Below are 17096 nucleotides of genomic sequence, written 5' to 3' on the forward strand. Positions count from 1 at the left end.
ATTATATTATATTTCTTAAGTTATATACCGTAATTTCCGGACTATAAGCCGCACCTGACTATAAGCCGCACCAGCTAAATTTAGGGGAAAATACAGATTGCTCCATATATAAGCCGCACCCGACTATAAGCCGCAGGGTTTTGATGTGTAATTACAGTACTATATAGTGGTTCCTGCTACCACGGAGGGGATTGTCGGGACAGAGATGACTGTTTGGGAACGCAAAGCGTCCCATTTATTAACAATAAATCTTTCAATCATTCAATCAAACTTTCACATCTTTGACATGGCGAACAGCATTCGTGCAGAGTACAAATAATACAACGGTACAAAGTAATACAAAGTGCTCGCCTGTACGTTATCAAAATAACCAGCCTACCGGTATATGAAAAGTCAGTCTTTAATCATTGTGTCATCGTCTTCCTCCTGCGTACTAAAACCACCGAAATCCTCTTCGTCTGTGTCGGAGAAGAACAGGCCGTAAATAAGCCGCACCGTTGTATAAGCCGCAGGGACCAGAACGAGGGGGAAAAGTAGCGGCTTATAGTCCGGAAATTACGGTACATACATTTACATGTACTATTGCGTGTACATGTACATGCTGTATCTGGACAGATCCGTTGAGAGTTTGAGCAGAAATCTGGCATGTAGGTATCAATTATACACCATAAAACATAAAAAAAATGCTACGTCACATGAATGGTTATTAAAGTAATTACTCTGTGGAATGAAAAAAACAAGTAATGTAAAAAAAACACGGTGTTTACTTTTTGATATTAATATAAAACACAAAGCAGTTTGGCGAATGAAGATAAAGTCAAATAAACAACCTTTGTTCTTCAACAACAACCATGTACTTCAGTGCAACAGTTTGGCCAACAAAAATAAACAAGAGTGATACCACTCATATCTAATATACAATCTTTGTGCCTCACCGACAACTCAGCCAGCATTCAATTCAATTAAATGAGAAAAAATGTTAGCTAGTATGGATGTTATTGGGACACTGACAATCTTAGCAGTTAAAATAAAGGATGAGTGACCATCCCAGTAAACAAACTACAGACTTTATAAACAAGTTGTGGCAACGTTCCAGACACATCGCCTGCTACATGGTAACTGTCAGTCCCAGCAGCTGACGGAAGGACGCTAGTTGCACGTTCAAAATGAAACTGCAACATCAAATATTTTTCTCCTGGAACAGCATTGCGCTCTTAATCGCACACCAAGACTCCACGGAAGTAGAAGCAATTGAAGTGAAACGAAATGGTCAGCCCCGTTAGCTCGGACGGAACATTTTCAAAGCAAAGTCCGTGAAGTCGCCGCCATGTTTCGTGAGCTGAATGGCTGTAATGCGCATGCGCAGGCACGGCGGCGCTTCAGCATTCAGGAAGTAAGCAGTGTTGCCTAAAATGCATTAATAAATGACGGTTTTTCGATAATTAAAAATGTAAACAGTATTAATAACCGTCTGGTATTTTACCGCGGTTTATCATTATACCGTTACATCCCTAACACACACACACACATATATACATATAGTATATATACATATATATATATACACACACATATATATATATATATACACATACATATATATATATATACATATATACTGTATATATATATACACATACACATATATGTATATATATTCATGTATATATATATATATATATATATATATACATGAATACATATACATATACATATATACATATACACATATACATGTGTGTATATATATATATATATATATATATATATACATGTGTATATATACATATATATATATATATATATATATATATATATATATATATATATATATATATATACACACATGTATATGTATATATCTATATATATACACATGTATATGTATATATGTATGTATATATATTCATGTATATATATATATATATATATATATATATATATATATATATATATACATGAATATATATACATATATATGTGTATGTGTATATATATATATAGTATGTATATATATGTATGTGTATATATATATATGTATGTGTATATATATATATATATATATATACACATACATATATATATATACACATACATATATATATATACTGTATATATATATATACACATACACATATATATATTCATGTATATATATATATATATATATATATATACATGAATATATATACATATATATGTGTATATATATATACATATACATATATACATGTGTATATATATATATATATATATTATATATATATATATATATATATATATATATATACACACATTTTATACATGTAAAATGTATATATTATTTATAAATAAATATATCCATCCATCCATCTTCTACCGCTTGTCCCTCTCGGGGTCGCAGGGGTGCTGGAGCCTATCTCAGTAATTAATTTAAAATTAACTTTGATCTAACCTGCTTGATGATCATCAGAAAACCCATTTGGTGATCATAACCACTTGCTGTAAATTACCTTCAGTTACCCAAGTGACATACCCTGTTAAAACAAAGTCAAATATACAGTTGCTACACTATCCAGCGTAATATTGCATTGCTTAACAGCATTTCAAACAACTACAACGTAAGGGAACTATATCATTTTATTGCAATTTGCATCTCATGCAGTGTTTTTGTTAGGCTGTAATCTACTGCATATGTGCACTACTAGGTAAAAGTTAGAGTATTTGTTCACCATCTGGAAATAAATATAGCCTTCATTTAAATCACATTCCAAAGAATTGGTTTAACTACAAGCACGTACAAAAACTGAGCAGCAGATGGTGCTATTGTCAAAGCAATGCCATAACACACAAGTGTTAAAGGTGACCCGTGTACCTTATCATTTTGTTAAGTTCATTTATGTAGGTCCTATTACTGTGTCTTAGTTGTACTGTGGTTTCAAACTTTGGCTCCCAGCTGGTGTGGAGATGCCGCTCTTAAAGAAGTAAATAAGGTCCTCTCACATCATGCTTAAATCTGTAGAGCATAAAAAAAGAAAACTTTAAATATATACACAAATAGACAATGTTTATGTGCATGAGGCTTCTCAATTGGGTTACAGCTCTCAGGTGAAGAAAATAATTACATTTCATTGACTGCACCAACCAGACCTTTATCGTGCAAATAAAAGTATTTGTATCAACTAGGGCTGTCAAAATGAACACATGAAATTGTGATAAATCACAAAAAGATAATCATGTACACACTTAGATTATTCCTGCAATTTATTTTGACGGTACAAGCTATTTTACCCTTACCGCTATACATTCAGTGATTAAATCAATGCAAACGGCAGTCACAAAATGAACTTGTGTGCTCGCTGGCAAATTTCATACCAAAATACAGCCTGAAAAAACTTTAGATAAAACTGTTACTGAGTTTTGTGCAAATAAATGACATGCACTCAAGTAAAATATTCAAAAACGTTCCTGGATGACATTCTGACAATAAAATCAATCAATCAATCAATCAATCAATGTTTATTTATATAGCCCTAAATCACAAGTGTCTCAAAGGGCTGTACAAGCCACAACGACATCCTCTGTACAGAGCCCACATACGGGCAAGGAAAAACTCACACCAGTGGGACGTCGGTGAATGACTATGAGAAACCGCATATGTGGGTAACCCCCCCCCCCTCTAGGTGAGACCGAAAGCAATGGATGTCGAGTGGGTCTGACATAACATGTGTAAATTGCATTAGGCTCGTTTCTTAAGTAAATGTTAATCATGCAGGCGATTAACACTTGTGATTAATCCAAATTCCGTAATGTGATTAACATATTTTCCGGACTATAATGCGCACTTAAAATAATTTTTTTCCTCAAAACTCGACAATGCGCCTAATAACCCGGTGCGCCTAATTTACAGAATTACTCTGGTTTTGAACACCAACCTCGAAGCAATTTTATTTGGTACATGGTGTAATGATAAGTACGACAAATAGATGGCAGTCAAACATAGAGATAGTGGTAAGAGGTATGATGACAATATCACCCAAGTAAACAACACCAACATTGTATATGTTCCATTGAAAATATAGAACATTAAACACGACGCTCAAAAACCTATCAAAATGTTATAGTACGACTTTGGTAAGCTATGAAGCCGCTCCGCTTGGTGAATTGTCGGCGCATTAAACATACAAGTATTATGGTGTGTGTATAAGGTAAGACATATTATCTGGCATTTTATTTCGCAATATTATGCAAAAGCAACTTTTCTTAGCTTCTGTTTTTTTATTTTGATTGATTGAAACTTTTATTAGTAGATTGCACAGTACAGTACATATTCCGTACAATTGACCACTAAATGGTAACACCGAATAAGTTTTTCAACTTGTTTAAGTCGGGGTCCACGTTAATCAATTCATGGTACAATTATATACTATCAGCATAATACAGTCATCATACAAGTTAATCATCAGAGTATATACATTGAATTATTTACAATCCGGGGGGTGGGATGTGGAGGGGGTTGGGGGGGTTAGGTTAGGTTGCTATCAGCATATTTCAGTCATCATACAAGTTTATCATCTGAGAAATGGACATTGTAACAGTGAAGGTCTCACTTCGTAGGATATGTACAGCGAGCAGTGAACATAGTGAGCTTTGAAAGCATAAGAACAAGTATATACATTTGATTATTTACAATCCGGGGAGGTGGGATGTGGTGGGGGGAGGGGGTTAGGCTAGGGTTGTAGCTGCCTGGAGGTGTTCTTTTAGTGCGGATTTGAAGGATAGAGATGCACTTTCTTTTACACCTGTTGGGAGTGCATTCCATATTGATGTGGCATAGAAGGAGAATGAGTTAGGACATTTGTTAGGAGAATGAGAATGGTACCTGCTGATATGTATTTGGGATCTTCATAAATCCTGAAAAATTGCGCGGCTCCGCCTTTGTAGTCTGTACCGACGACGTAGTCAATAGAGAAAAAGAAGAAGCCTATCTTCTTGTTATGTGGCATTCATTCTCCACTGTTGCCATTTTCCAATATAAAGTAGTGTAAAGTTCTTACTTATATCTGTCAGTAAACTCGCCACGGAAGCGCTAAAACATACCTGTGTAGTGAGTTCATATTATTCACCCAAGACGGTTTGTCACGGGACACATTTCCAGCCTTGTTGTTTCCGGATGAAGAGATGCTGCGCCTTTATTGATTTAAGTAAAGTCTAAATGTCCTTAAAACAGTTAGCTCCATTTTTTGACACTTCTTCCATTCCCATCCTTTCACGCTACTTAGACTTGGACTTAGACAAACTTTAATGATCCACAAGGGAAATTGTACACCGCTACAACAAAGATGACGGGGAGAAGACGCTGCCGAAGGTAAGCCACGTAAATAAGACCGCCCACAAAACGGCGCATCCGGAAGCGACTGTCAGAAAGCGCCTTAAAAATGATCTGGAAAACATAATCTGTGCAAAATTTTGACCAAAAAGCCACCATTACATGTTATGTACAAACGTAGTAGACCACAAGGAAGTGGAACAAAAAACAAATAATATGACTCCTTTAATGCGCCCTAGTGCTCCTTTTATGTGAAAAAATATCAAAAATAGACCATTCATCGGCAGTGCGCCTTATAATCCGGTGCACCCCATGGTTTGGAAAATACGGTAATCTGATTAACAAAATAATCATTTGACAGCTCTAGTATCAACACCAACTATCAAGTATGTAATGTGTGTTTCCATTTTCAAATGTGTGTGCACGTAGCGAGTGACTTGTCCACATCCATCCATCCATTTTCTACGGCTTGATCAAAAAGCTAATGAATATATCCCTAGAGAGATATATATATATATATATATCCCCACCTTCTACCATCCTAGTCACGTCCGTTGTGTCCTTGGGCAAGACACTTCACCCTTGCTCCTGATGGCTGCTGGTTAGCGCCTTGCATGGCAGCTCCCGCCATCAGTGTGTGAATGTGTGTGTGAATGGGTGAATGTGGAAATAGTGTCAAAGCGCTTTGAGTACCTTGAAGGTAGAAAAGCGCTATACAAGTATAACCCATTATTTAGAGGTATTTTTTTGTCATTCTGGTAACTCGACTCACTCACAAAAAAACAGTAGCTCAATTTTTGGTATGTATAATTGTTATTCAACTTTATTACCTCTGTTTTTCATACATCAGTCACAGGTGAAGCTTGCGGCAGCTGATTCGGTGCCTCCTGGACTTTCAGGTGTCCCAGCTTGTCAGGGTGGCCGACAGAAACGATCAGATCACACAGCTTAAGCTGTATTTGCACTGCAGGGGGAGGGGAAAAAAAGAAATGCCTGAGTATCCGCAGGTGGCAGCAAACCACTTAAATGTTGCATGTGTAGAGCTGAATGCATGTTATAAAACAATACTGTTGTTATATAAAACACTTATCAGGCATAATGTATGTCATACATGATTTCTGGAATGTTTTACTTATTTTAAGTGTGATGCAGTGTAGATAGATAGTACTTTATTGATTCCTTTAGGAGAGTTCCCTCAGGAAAATTAAAATGTGTAGTTAGAGTGTACATCTCTGTAACTTCAATTATAATGTAATAATAAATTAATTAATACATCTCTTAGCGTTAGGAATAGAACAAACATAGGTTTGAGCTTTTCATGTCAAAATAAATGTTTACTTCTGGTACGCTTTATTTTTATGGCTCGAACTGTCCCCTTTGGCAGAGAACAAGTCACATCTAGTTTGAGTGATAGCCATTTCAGTAATCCTTCAGTTACCTCTATGCCACTAGCGGGGTACAATCTGACAGGCGTCATGTACAACAATGTAAGCGAGGCGCCACTGACACCTCTGAGTGTGGCTAACTTGCATAGCGGTTGGACTTGCTGTAATCCACGTGCGGCTATCGCATTGCAGATCGAGGGCAAACAGTTGCATGTGTGCTTTGCACAGTTGGAAATTGATCATCAATGTCACCTTACAACCTATTGATCCTTACTGACATTTTGGAAGTAGAAGAAAAACAAACCACACACATGCTAGTTGATCCATGCAATCAGACAGTAAGTCCAGCCCTTTTAGGATGTATTCCAGATCAACGCAGGTGTTTGAGGAAGATTGCTCCATTTCTCTGCTATCCATCTGGAAAACAACAACAAAACAATTACATAAACAGCAGTGACTCACTCCATGTGAAATAATTGTTAGATTGTTTAATGCGGTGTTTTTCAACCACTGTGCCGCGGCACACTGTGCCGTGAGATACAGTCTGGTGTGCCGTGGGAGGTTATCTACTTTCACCTATTTGGGTTAAAAATATTTTTTGCAAACCAGTAATTATAGTCTGCAAATGATGTGTTGTTGTTGAGTATCGGTGCTGTCTAAAGCTCGGCTGAGTAACTGTGTAATACTCTTCCATATCAGTAGGTGGCAGCTGGTAGCTAATTGCTTTGTGGATGTCGGAAACAGCGGGAGGCAGTGTGCAGGTAAAAAGGTATCTAATGCTTAAACCAAAAGTAGACAAAAAGGTGAGTACCCCTAAGAAAAGGCATTGAAGCTTCGGGAAGGATATGCAGAACAAAACTAAAACTGAACTGGCTACAAAGTACACAAAAACAGAATGCTGGATGACAGCAAAGACTTACTGTGGAGCAAAGACGGCGTCCACAAAGTACATCCGAAAATGACATGACAATCAACAATGTCCCCACAAAGCAGGATAAAAACAACTAAAATATTATTGATTGCTAAAACAAAGTAGATGCGGGAAATATCGCTCAAATGAAGACATGAAACTGCTACAGAAAAATACCAAAAAAAGAGAAAAAGCCGCCAAAATAGGAGCGCAAGACAGGAAATAAAACACTACACGCGGGAAAACAGCAAAAAACTCAAAATAAGTCACGGCGTGATGTGACAGGCCGTGACAGTACACCTACTTTAAGACAAGAGCTATATTGATGCATGCTTGGTTATGGTTTAAAGTCATAAACGACTTTTTACTGTCAAATGAGTTTCGTTTTTTTAATGATTTCTGCTGGTGGTGTGCCTCCGGATTTTTGCAATGCAAAAAATGTGACTTGGCTCAAAAAAAGGTTGAAAAACACTGGTTTCATGAATAACAAAACAATAAGGAGTCAATATTTTTCTGAAAATGTATTTATTTAAACTTTCAGCAGAATTTAACTATTACACTTACAGGCTCACAGTCTACATAAATGCATGAGTATAGAACTACCTCATAATGTACACTTCCAAAATGTATCCCTGGAAAAATATAACAATGTGTAGCTGCGATTATGGAATGAAAAAAAAATCACGTGGAAGTGCGTGGCTCCTGCTGCGGGTCACCTCTCACAGCGACCGAACATAGGAGGCGAGCCTCCTCCAGTTGCAGCATGGAGCTCCACAGTGCGGGGTCGGTCCGCAGCGCCACCATGTCATACGCCATCCATGTCAGCTGCACTGCAGGCGGACAGGACGGCAGCTCAATCGTACGGTACTTCGGAACATACGTCCGTCAATAAATCGCATACCTGATATGTTTTCCATGTCTTCTATCATTCTCTCCAAAAACTCATTGAGCTCCAGCGAGTCTTCAGTGCTGTATGTCAGCCCAGGAGGTGACGTGGAGTCGGTCATCTGTTCAACAAACCGGCATTTCCATCCTCAACTAAAACTCTTTCAGCCATGTTGGATTATGACGCTCATTTCCCTAGCTCACGTTAGCTTATGATGCTAACTGCTTTCATCTTCACCAGTTTGCATAAAGTTGTCGTTGTTTCGGTCACTTATTACGAGAAACAACCGAATCGACTACTTGTGTGATTTTAAAAAGTATTTTTTATGGGTATTAAAATATTTACTTACACTAAGAGCTTTTTGGTCCAGTCAGGCAGACGTCCTTCGTGAAGAGAACTTTCTAGTGAAGTGCTAGCATAAGCACACCTTTAATTAAAGCTATTTTGGGAAATTTGAAAGATCTAATCTTTTTTTAATTAATCATACATTTTAAAATTCCCATATCACTTTTAAATGTATTTTGTGTAAGTTTAAAAAATACACTTAAATGGAAGACAAAATGTATGAATAAACAAACCTTCAAGGCAACCACTCTGTAGCACAGGGGTTCCCAAACTACGGCCCGCCAGCGTCCAAAATCCGGCCTGCGGGAAGTCCCAAGTTAAAAAAAGAAAATAATAATAATAATAGTTTTTTTTTAAAATTATTATTATTATCATTTTTTAAAATATGTCCTTTCTAATCCATTTTCTACCACTTGTTACTCTCTGTGTATCCTAGCCACTCAGGCAAATCATATTGTCTAAAAATGCCTTTTCTCATCGATAACCAGACATCATTGCGCTCGGAACATATATGTATGTATATATTAGGGGTGTGGGAAAAAATCGATTCCAATTCGAATCGCGATTCTCACGTTGTGCAATTCAGAATCGATTCTCATTTTTAAAAAATCAATTTTTTATTTATTTATTTGTATTTTTTTTTTTTTAATTTAATCAATCCAACAAAACAATACACAGCAATACCATCAATCAATCAATCAATGTTTATTTATATAGCCCTAAATCACAAGTGCCTCAAAGGGCTGTACAAGCCACAACGACATCCTCGGTACAGAGCCCACATACGGGCAAGGAAAACTCACCCCAGTGGGACGTCAATGTGAATGACTATGAGAAACCTTGGAGAGGACCGCATATGTGGGTAACCCCCCCACCCCCCTCTAGGGGAGACCGAAAGCAATGGATGTCGAGTGGGTCTGACATATAATAGTGAAAGTCCAACACATCAGCGAAAGTCCAGTCCATAGTGGGGCCAGCAGGAACCATCCCGAGCGGAGACGGGTCAGCAGCGTAGAGATGTCCCCATCTGATGGACAGGCTAGCGGTCCACCCCGGGTTGGGAGCAGAGTAGAAAAGAAAAGAAAAGAAACGGCAGATCAACTGGTCTAAAAAGGGAGTCTATTTAAAGGCTAGAGTATACAAATGAGTTTTAAGATGAGACTTAAATGCTTCTACTGAGGTAGCATCTCTAACTTTTACCGGGAGGGCATTCCATAGTATTGGAGCCCGAATAGAAAACGCTCTATAGCCCGCAGACTTTTTTTGGGCTCTGGGAATCACTAATAAGCCGGAGTTCTTTGAACGCAGATTTCTTGCCGGGACATATGGTACAATACAATCGGCAAGATAGACAGGAGCTTGACCGTGTAGTATTTTATACGTAAGTAGTAAAACCTTAAAGTTGCATCTTAGGTGCACAGGAAGCCAGTGCAAGTGAGCCAGTATAGGCGTAATATGATCAAACTTTCTTGTTTTTGTCAAAAGTCTAGCAGCCGCATTTTGTACCATCTGTAATCTTTTAATGCTAGACATAGGGAGGCCCGAAAATAAAACGTTACAGTAATCGAGACGAGATGTAACGAACGCATGGATAATGATCTCAGCATCGCTTGTGGACAAAATGGAACGAATTTTAGCGATATTACGGAGATGAAAGAAGGCCGTTTTAGTAACACTCTTAATGTGTGACTCAAACGAGAGAGTTGGGTCGAAGATAATACCCAGATTCTTTACCGAGTCGCCTTGTTTAATTGTTTGGTTGTCAAATGTTAAGGTGGTATTATTAAATAGATGTCGGTGTTGAGCAGGACCGATAATCAGCATTTCCATTTTCTTAGCGTTGAGTTGCAAAAAGTTAGCGGACATCCATTGTTTAATTTCATTAAGACACGCCTCCAGCTGACTACAATCCGGCGTGTTGGTCAGCTTTAGGGGCATGTAGAGTTGGACCATAACAAAGCCGACCTAGCAACACTCAGAACTGCAATAAACAGAGCAATTGAGAGGAGACACAAACATGACACAGAACAAACCAAAAGTAATGAAACAAAAATTAATATTATCAACAACAGTATCAATATTAGTTACAATTTCAACATAGCAGTGATTAAAAATCCCTCATTGACAGTATCATTAGACATTTATAAAAATAAAAATAAAAGAACAATAGTGTCACAGTGGCTTACACTTGCATCTCATTTCATAAGCTTGACAACAAACTGTGTCCAATATTTTCACAAAGATAAAATAAGTCATATTTTTGGTTCATTTAATAGTTAAAACAAATTTACATTATTGCAATCAGTTGACAAAACATTGTCCTTTACAATTATAAAAGCTTTTTACAAAAATGTACTACTCTGCTTGCATGTCAGCAGACTGGGGTAGATCCTGCTGAAATCCTATGTATTGAATGAATAGAGAATCCTTTTGAATCTGGAAAAAATCGTTTTTGAATCGAGAATCGTGTTGAATTGAAAAAAAAATCGATTTTGAATGGAATCGTGACCCCAAGAATCGATATTGAATCGAATCGTGGGACACCCAAAGATTCACAGCCCTAGTATATACACTACCGTTCAAAAGTTTGGGGTCACATTGAAATGTCCTTATTTTTGAAGGAAAAGCACTGTACTTTTCAATGAAGATAACTTTAAACTAGTCTTAACTTTAAAGAAATACACTCTATACATTACTAATGTGGTAAATGACTATTCTAGCTGCACATGTCTGTTTTTTGGTGCAATATCTACATAAGTGTATAGAGGCCCATTTCCAGCAACTATCACTCCAGTGTTCTAATGGTACAATGTGTTTGCTCATTGGCTCAGAAGGCTAATTGATGATTAGAAAACCCTTGTGCAATCATGTTCACACATCTGAAAACAGTTTAGCTCGTTACAGAAGCTACAAAACTGACCTTCCTTTGAGCAGATTGAGTTTCTGGAGCATCAAAATGGCCAGAAAAAGAGAACTTTCATCTGAAACTCGACAGTCTATTTTTGTTCTTAGAAATTAAGGCTATTCCACAAAATTGTTTGGGTGACCCCAAACTTTTGAACGGTAGTGTGTATATATATATATATATATATATATATATATATATATATATATATATATATATATATATATATATATATATATATACATATATATATATATATATATATATATATATATATATATATATATATATATATATATATATATATATATATATATATATATATATATATATATATATATATATATATATATATATATATATATATCCGCCCGAATGCAGCTGAGATAGGCTCCAGAGACCCCGAAAGGGATAAGCGGTAGAAAATGGATGGATGGATACATATATATATATATATATATATACAGCCCGGCCCCCAGCCAAATTTTTTTAACCCAATGCGGCCCCCAAGTCAAAAAGTTTGGGGACCCCTGCTGTAGCACTTTGAGATTCCAGAAATATAAAGTGTGTTATAAATAAAATGCAATAATACTAACAAAAATAATAATCATTTTTATTATTACTATTATTTAATACACTTACATTATACTGCTATAACATGATACATTTTAATTTATAATTATATCAACTGACCCAACTGACTGACTGAGACATTAAAACCTTTTGTATGTCAGATTGTGGAATTAAATTATGGAATTGGCCATGCAAAGAAGTCAAACAATGTACTACTATGATCCAGTTTAAAGGGGAACTGCACTTTTTTTTTTGCCTATCGTTCACAATCATTATGTAAGACAAGGAGACAGATGTAATTTTTTTTAATGCGTATTAACTCCTATATAAACACAATTAAAAGTCCGCTTACAATGGAGTCAATGGGAGGTTCTTTACTTCGCCCATAAAAACCTCTAAATAACCATCCAAAAACTGCCAACACTGCTCCATCTACTTGAATATTAACTACGTATTAGTGATATTGTGCTAAAGCAGACTAAATATTTATAGCAGCGCCGTGATCACAGACCTTGTGTGGCCATGTTGACATCATCGGCTGGTGAGCTGCTTTCTCGCCTTGGAGCTTGTGAAAGTTTGTTTTAGATCATAGTAATGACTCTCACCTTGGTAGTAGAAGGATAAGGACATAATCCGACAACGATTATGAGTCATTCTTTATCTAAACAGGACTATATCATAATTCTAACAGTCGGCATCTTAGTGAGAGCACACATTGTACAGTAAGTGATGTTTAATTATGTTTGTTGACTCTCATGAAGTATGAAGTGAGTAGTAATCAGTGATGTTGTCATAGGTAAAAGCGAACGTGGTGATGCATTATTTTAATTTGTATTAGTTTATTTGACAAGGACAGTACAATAAACATTGCTACCTATAGGTAATCAATGCCAATGCACATAAGGCTTCTAGACACAGGCTATTTTGCAATACTCATCCCTGGTTAGGCTTTTAAAGAAAAGTTCAGAAAGGTGAGAAACATGTACAAAATGATTAAGACAAGTACAAAATAAAAATACATAAAAAATAAATGGTCCCAATTGTCCATAGTATATCCAGTTCTAGTGCTCACACGTCTGATTTTCTTTAAACACTTTTTTAGTTTTGTGGAAAAAAGTTTAATGTTGGGCTGTGACTTTTTTGTGAAGTTTTTTGATTAAAATGCAGAAATGTTACATGTTAATATGAATGTGCCTGTTACTACATTACATATACTGTATACTTACAGCGTGTATATAAAACTTTGATGGAACTGTTGAATGTTTTTAAGGGCTTTATAGGCACAATAGAGCGAATCCCATTGTAAGATGACTTTTGATCGCATTTATTTACTAGTTAGTATGCATCAAAAAAAGAAAAATGTGTGCTTGTGTGAGATAAGGAATTTGAATGATAGGCACAATTTAAAAAAGTGCAGTTCCCCTTTAAGAAACTTTTCAAACTAAAAGTGTATACATAGTACAAGTAAGTCGAATTATGATAAACCTCTTGAACTTATTGAAAATATAGTATTAATCTTATTAAGTGAATAATAACTAATTCAACTATTTTTTTAGGAGAACGTTGTATTTACAAATCTTTGATGTAAATTGTGTTGCAAATTAAGGACAGGAAGTAAACATGTGTTAGTAATTCCTATGATGTGGAAACAGGGTACGATTAAATAAGCTTTGCTTCTTCCTACTCCTTTGTGGGCATGCTGTAAAATAATTGGAAAAAATGTGATGTATCATATTAAATCTGTATACATGTTTGAAATAAACTTCAACCAACCAACCAACCAACCAGTTATTCTAAATATGAAGAACTGTGGTGGCTTTGACTGATAATAATAATAGTGATCAAAACACAATATTTTTATGGAATTGGAAAGGCAATCTATGGTTGAGTATTGTTGGATCATTACCCATGTTGTGGTTTATTTGTTTTAAAGTTACATTTAAAAAGTTACATAAAAGAACATCATGTGATTATATTTTCACATTTCAACATATCTGAAACGGAGTAGGGAGAAACAAAACGTATATTTAATCCTACCCCATCTTCATGTATTTTACTGATAGTTCATTCACAACATAACTTTTAGTTTTTTTACTTTAAGTTCAATTCCTGTTTATAGGAAGAAAGGTTTTGGGGGGAAAAATAACACGTAAAAACATATTGGTTATAGTCAATGAATGCTATGTGTTACTTAATGCACATCATTTATTCAGACAAGGTACAATTACAGAAAAACAAATTATTATATACATATTTTTTTCCATTCAGCCATAAGGTTTAAATCCATGTTGGCAAGGATACAACTTAATTAATCATGTTTGTACTGAGCAGGCTAAGTCATTTTATTCCGTTTTTTTATTTGCATAGTAATAATAGAAAAACATACAACTGAACTCAGTCATACTCTTACAGCTTAAGTTTTAAGACAATGGATTTAAACAAGGTTGAACAAAACCCCTGAGGGAACTGAATAGGCCGAAAAAAAACAGGCTGCTCACCTAAGGAGACAACCAATCAAACGAGACTGGGGGCGTTTCCGGGAGGCCGATAAAGCAGGTATGACAGGTGACATGTGAACATAAAGCAAGGGCAAAACGGACAAGCAAGGACAGCAGTTTGGATCAGCTTGCTACCTCCAACACTTTCATAAACTGAACGCTCTCGTCAAGGTAAGAAGAAACACTGCTTGACAATGTCTACATTTGAGACACAGGACCAGTCTCCACCACGCTGTGGCCCTCAATTTCCGAGCCTCGGCCAGGAGCCTCCTGAACTCAGCTTGTACAGTGACTGTTACTACCCTCCGCCATCACTGCCAAGTCCTCAGCGTACCACACCGACATCATACGAGCTGAGCGAATTCAGCACTGCCTCCGCTAACCCTTACCTTTGGTTCAACGGCTCTGGGATCAACACACCATCATACCTGACCACCAACGGGCCACCAGGCAACCCCGGCCCTCCCTTTGTCCCGCAGCACTACGGCATGCAGAGGCCTTACCTCGGTGCTACAGGTGCTGGAGGCCCAGGAGGGGAGTTGAGCTGGTTTTCCCTGCCTTCACAAGAGGACTTGATGAAGCTGGTCAGACCCCCTTATTCTTACTCCGCTCTCATCGCCATGGCTATCCACGGAGCACCAGACCGCAGGCTGACCCTGAGTCAGATCTACCAATACGTCGCAGACAACTTCCCTTTCTACAACAAGAGTAAAGCAGGCTGGCAAAATTCCATCAGACACAACCTGTCACTCAATGACTGCTTCAAAAAAGTACCAAGAGATGAAGACGATCCAGGTAATATTTTGAGATATGCCTTTCCTTTGTTATGCAGCCTATGTCTTATTGAAATATCCTAATGTATCCCTACGCTTTTACAGGCAAGGGCAACTACTGGACACTCGACCCAAACTGTGAAAAGATGTTCGACAATGGAAACTTCCGTCGCAAAAGGAAGAGAAAGTCAGACTCCCTTTCTGGTGTCGAAGGTGGTTCAGGGGCCACTGAGTCAGGTGAGAGTGACAGGGGAAGTCCCAAACTCTCTGCCAACTCTGCCCTTAACATCTCCCCAACACCGGACAGAATTCCTTCTCCGTCATCGTCTGGTGCTACACCTTGTCTAAGCAGCTTCCTATCCGAGATGTCAGGAGTGACTGCTGGATCTGCCAATGATGTGGGAGGTGATGGCTTGATCCGACCCCTGCAGGTCAACCTCCCCATGGATGGGCCTCACAGGCTTCCACAGCCTGGAAGTTTTAGTAGCTACTCCCCAAACTCAGCTGGCCGAGAATGGCTTCCACAGGTGCAAGCTTCCCCTGTGCTCTCCTCTTCACCCACCCACTCTTCACTGGGGTACTCAAGTCCAATCCTGAGCCAGTACAGTGGGTCCAGCGGACACTTCTACCCCCCGCTGGGCTCAACGGGAATCATCTATCACCGCGAGGGCACTGAGGTTTAACATAAGGGGAGGGACAACTGGTCGTACTTTCTTTTGCAGTAGAGATCCAATGTTGTTTTGAGATGCAAAACAGCCTTAGCATGTTTGCGCTGACTGAGACAGTTGGTCACAAGAGCGTGTGACAGCAGACGAGCACACCTTGATTCCCACAGGAACAGCCGAGTCAGCAGCGAAGGGCTGAAACTGTCTGAGAGTACCAACTCCGATGTCAGCTTTTTATCCTAACCAAACGCTGGTGTCTATCAGAGCTGACTCAATCCTAACTGATCTGATCTGCTGACATCAGTCTGTTCCACACAACTGTCTGTGATTCTTTGATGGTTATCACACAAACACAACGTAGGCAGCACATTTAGAGGGGTGCTTCATTACACATTTGTCTACATCTTGTGTTGCTTCTGCTTTTATAAAAAATATGTTTTTCTGTAAGAATCTTATGAAGTTACAAGAGTCTTGTTGAATGTGTCTTGCAATGTTAATCATTTATGTTACTGGTCTGTTTGTACACCTGTTAATATTCATAATGTAAGGTAATGTTATGTTGTGTTTTTGATATTAATAAAATGCTTTGGACTTTGACAGTTGCATTTTTCTTTATCAACATGTGAACAGTTTTTGCTTTGTTCAAAAATTAAAAAAAATTTGAGAACCTAAAGTAGAACTGAAGACAAGAACAGAATGACAAAAAACAGCCCTGCCAGGGAAAGAGATGCTCAGTATAAAGTAAAAGCAGCATGTAAGTGAAACCTGATCCTTGTGTGATGGATTGTTTAACTGATTCTTCTCAATGATAAAAATTCACATTCCCATGCTAGCCCTCCACCCCTTAA

The 17096-nt window shown here is 37.4% G+C and overlaps 2 protein-coding genes and 1 long non-coding RNA gene across 4 annotated transcripts; 1 reads left to right on the top strand and 2 right to left on the bottom strand.

Moving 5' to 3' along the window:
- Positions 1-2635: 2635 nt before the first annotated feature.
- On the bottom strand, positions 2636-9296 carry LOC133647972 (uncharacterized). The gene is made up of 4 exons (XR_009825815.1): positions 9068-9296; positions 7005-7110; positions 6139-6272; positions 2636-2995 (listed from the first exon to the last, which is right to left on the bottom strand). It is a non-coding gene; the product is annotated as an uncharacterized LOC133647972 (long non-coding RNA).
- On the bottom strand, positions 8122-9061 carry syce3 (synaptonemal complex central element protein 3). Its single transcript, XM_062043732.1, has 3 exons — positions 8839-9061; positions 8505-8610; positions 8122-8433 (listed from the first exon to the last, which is right to left on the bottom strand). The coding sequence occupies exons 2-3, from the start codon at positions 8608-8610 to the stop codon at positions 8285-8287; spliced, it is 255 nt and encodes an 84-aa protein (XP_061899716.1). The 5' UTR covers positions 8839-9061; the 3' UTR covers positions 8122-8284.
- A 5586-nt stretch (positions 9297-14882) lies between the features above and the next one.
- foxi3b (forkhead box I3b) lies at positions 14883-16793 on the top strand. Of its 2 annotated transcripts, XM_062043735.1 has the most exons (3): positions 14883-15605; positions 15689-15820; positions 15891-16078. In XM_062043735.1, the coding sequence occupies exons 1-3, from the start codon at positions 15005-15007 to the stop codon at positions 15929-15931; spliced, it is 774 nt and encodes a 257-aa protein (XP_061899719.1). In that variant the 5' UTR covers positions 14883-15004; the 3' UTR covers positions 15932-16078. The 2 variants fall into 2 exon arrangements, with proteins under 2 accessions (XP_061899719.1, XP_061899717.1); XM_062043733.1 differs by having other exon boundaries at positions 15689-16793.
- Positions 16794-17096: the final 303 nt, after the last annotated feature.

This window comes from Entelurus aequoreus, linkage group LG04 (genome assembly GCF_033978785.1).
Source record: "Entelurus aequoreus isolate RoL-2023_Sb linkage group LG04, RoL_Eaeq_v1.1, whole genome shotgun sequence".
Taxonomy (NCBI): Eukaryota; Metazoa; Chordata; class Actinopteri; order Syngnathiformes; family Syngnathidae; genus Entelurus; species Entelurus aequoreus.

Bases quoted from the DNA above. Each gene is read 5' to 3' on its own strand.
- syce3 (XM_062043732.1), bottom strand. From the start codon at position 8,610: ATGACCGACTCCACGTCACCTCCTGGGCTGACATACAGCACTGAAGAC. The intron at 8,434-8,504 runs GTATGCGATTTA...GTCCGCCTGCAG, and splicing joins AGACATGGAAAACATATCAG to TGCAGCTGACATGGATGGCG.
- foxi3b (XM_062043733.1), top strand. From the start codon at position 15,005: ATGTCTACATTTGAGACACAGGACCAGTCTCCACCACGCTGTGGCCCT. The intron at 15,606-15,688 runs GTAATATTTTGA...ACGCTTTTACAG, and splicing joins AAGAGATGAAGACGATCCAG to GCAAGGGCAACTACTGGACA.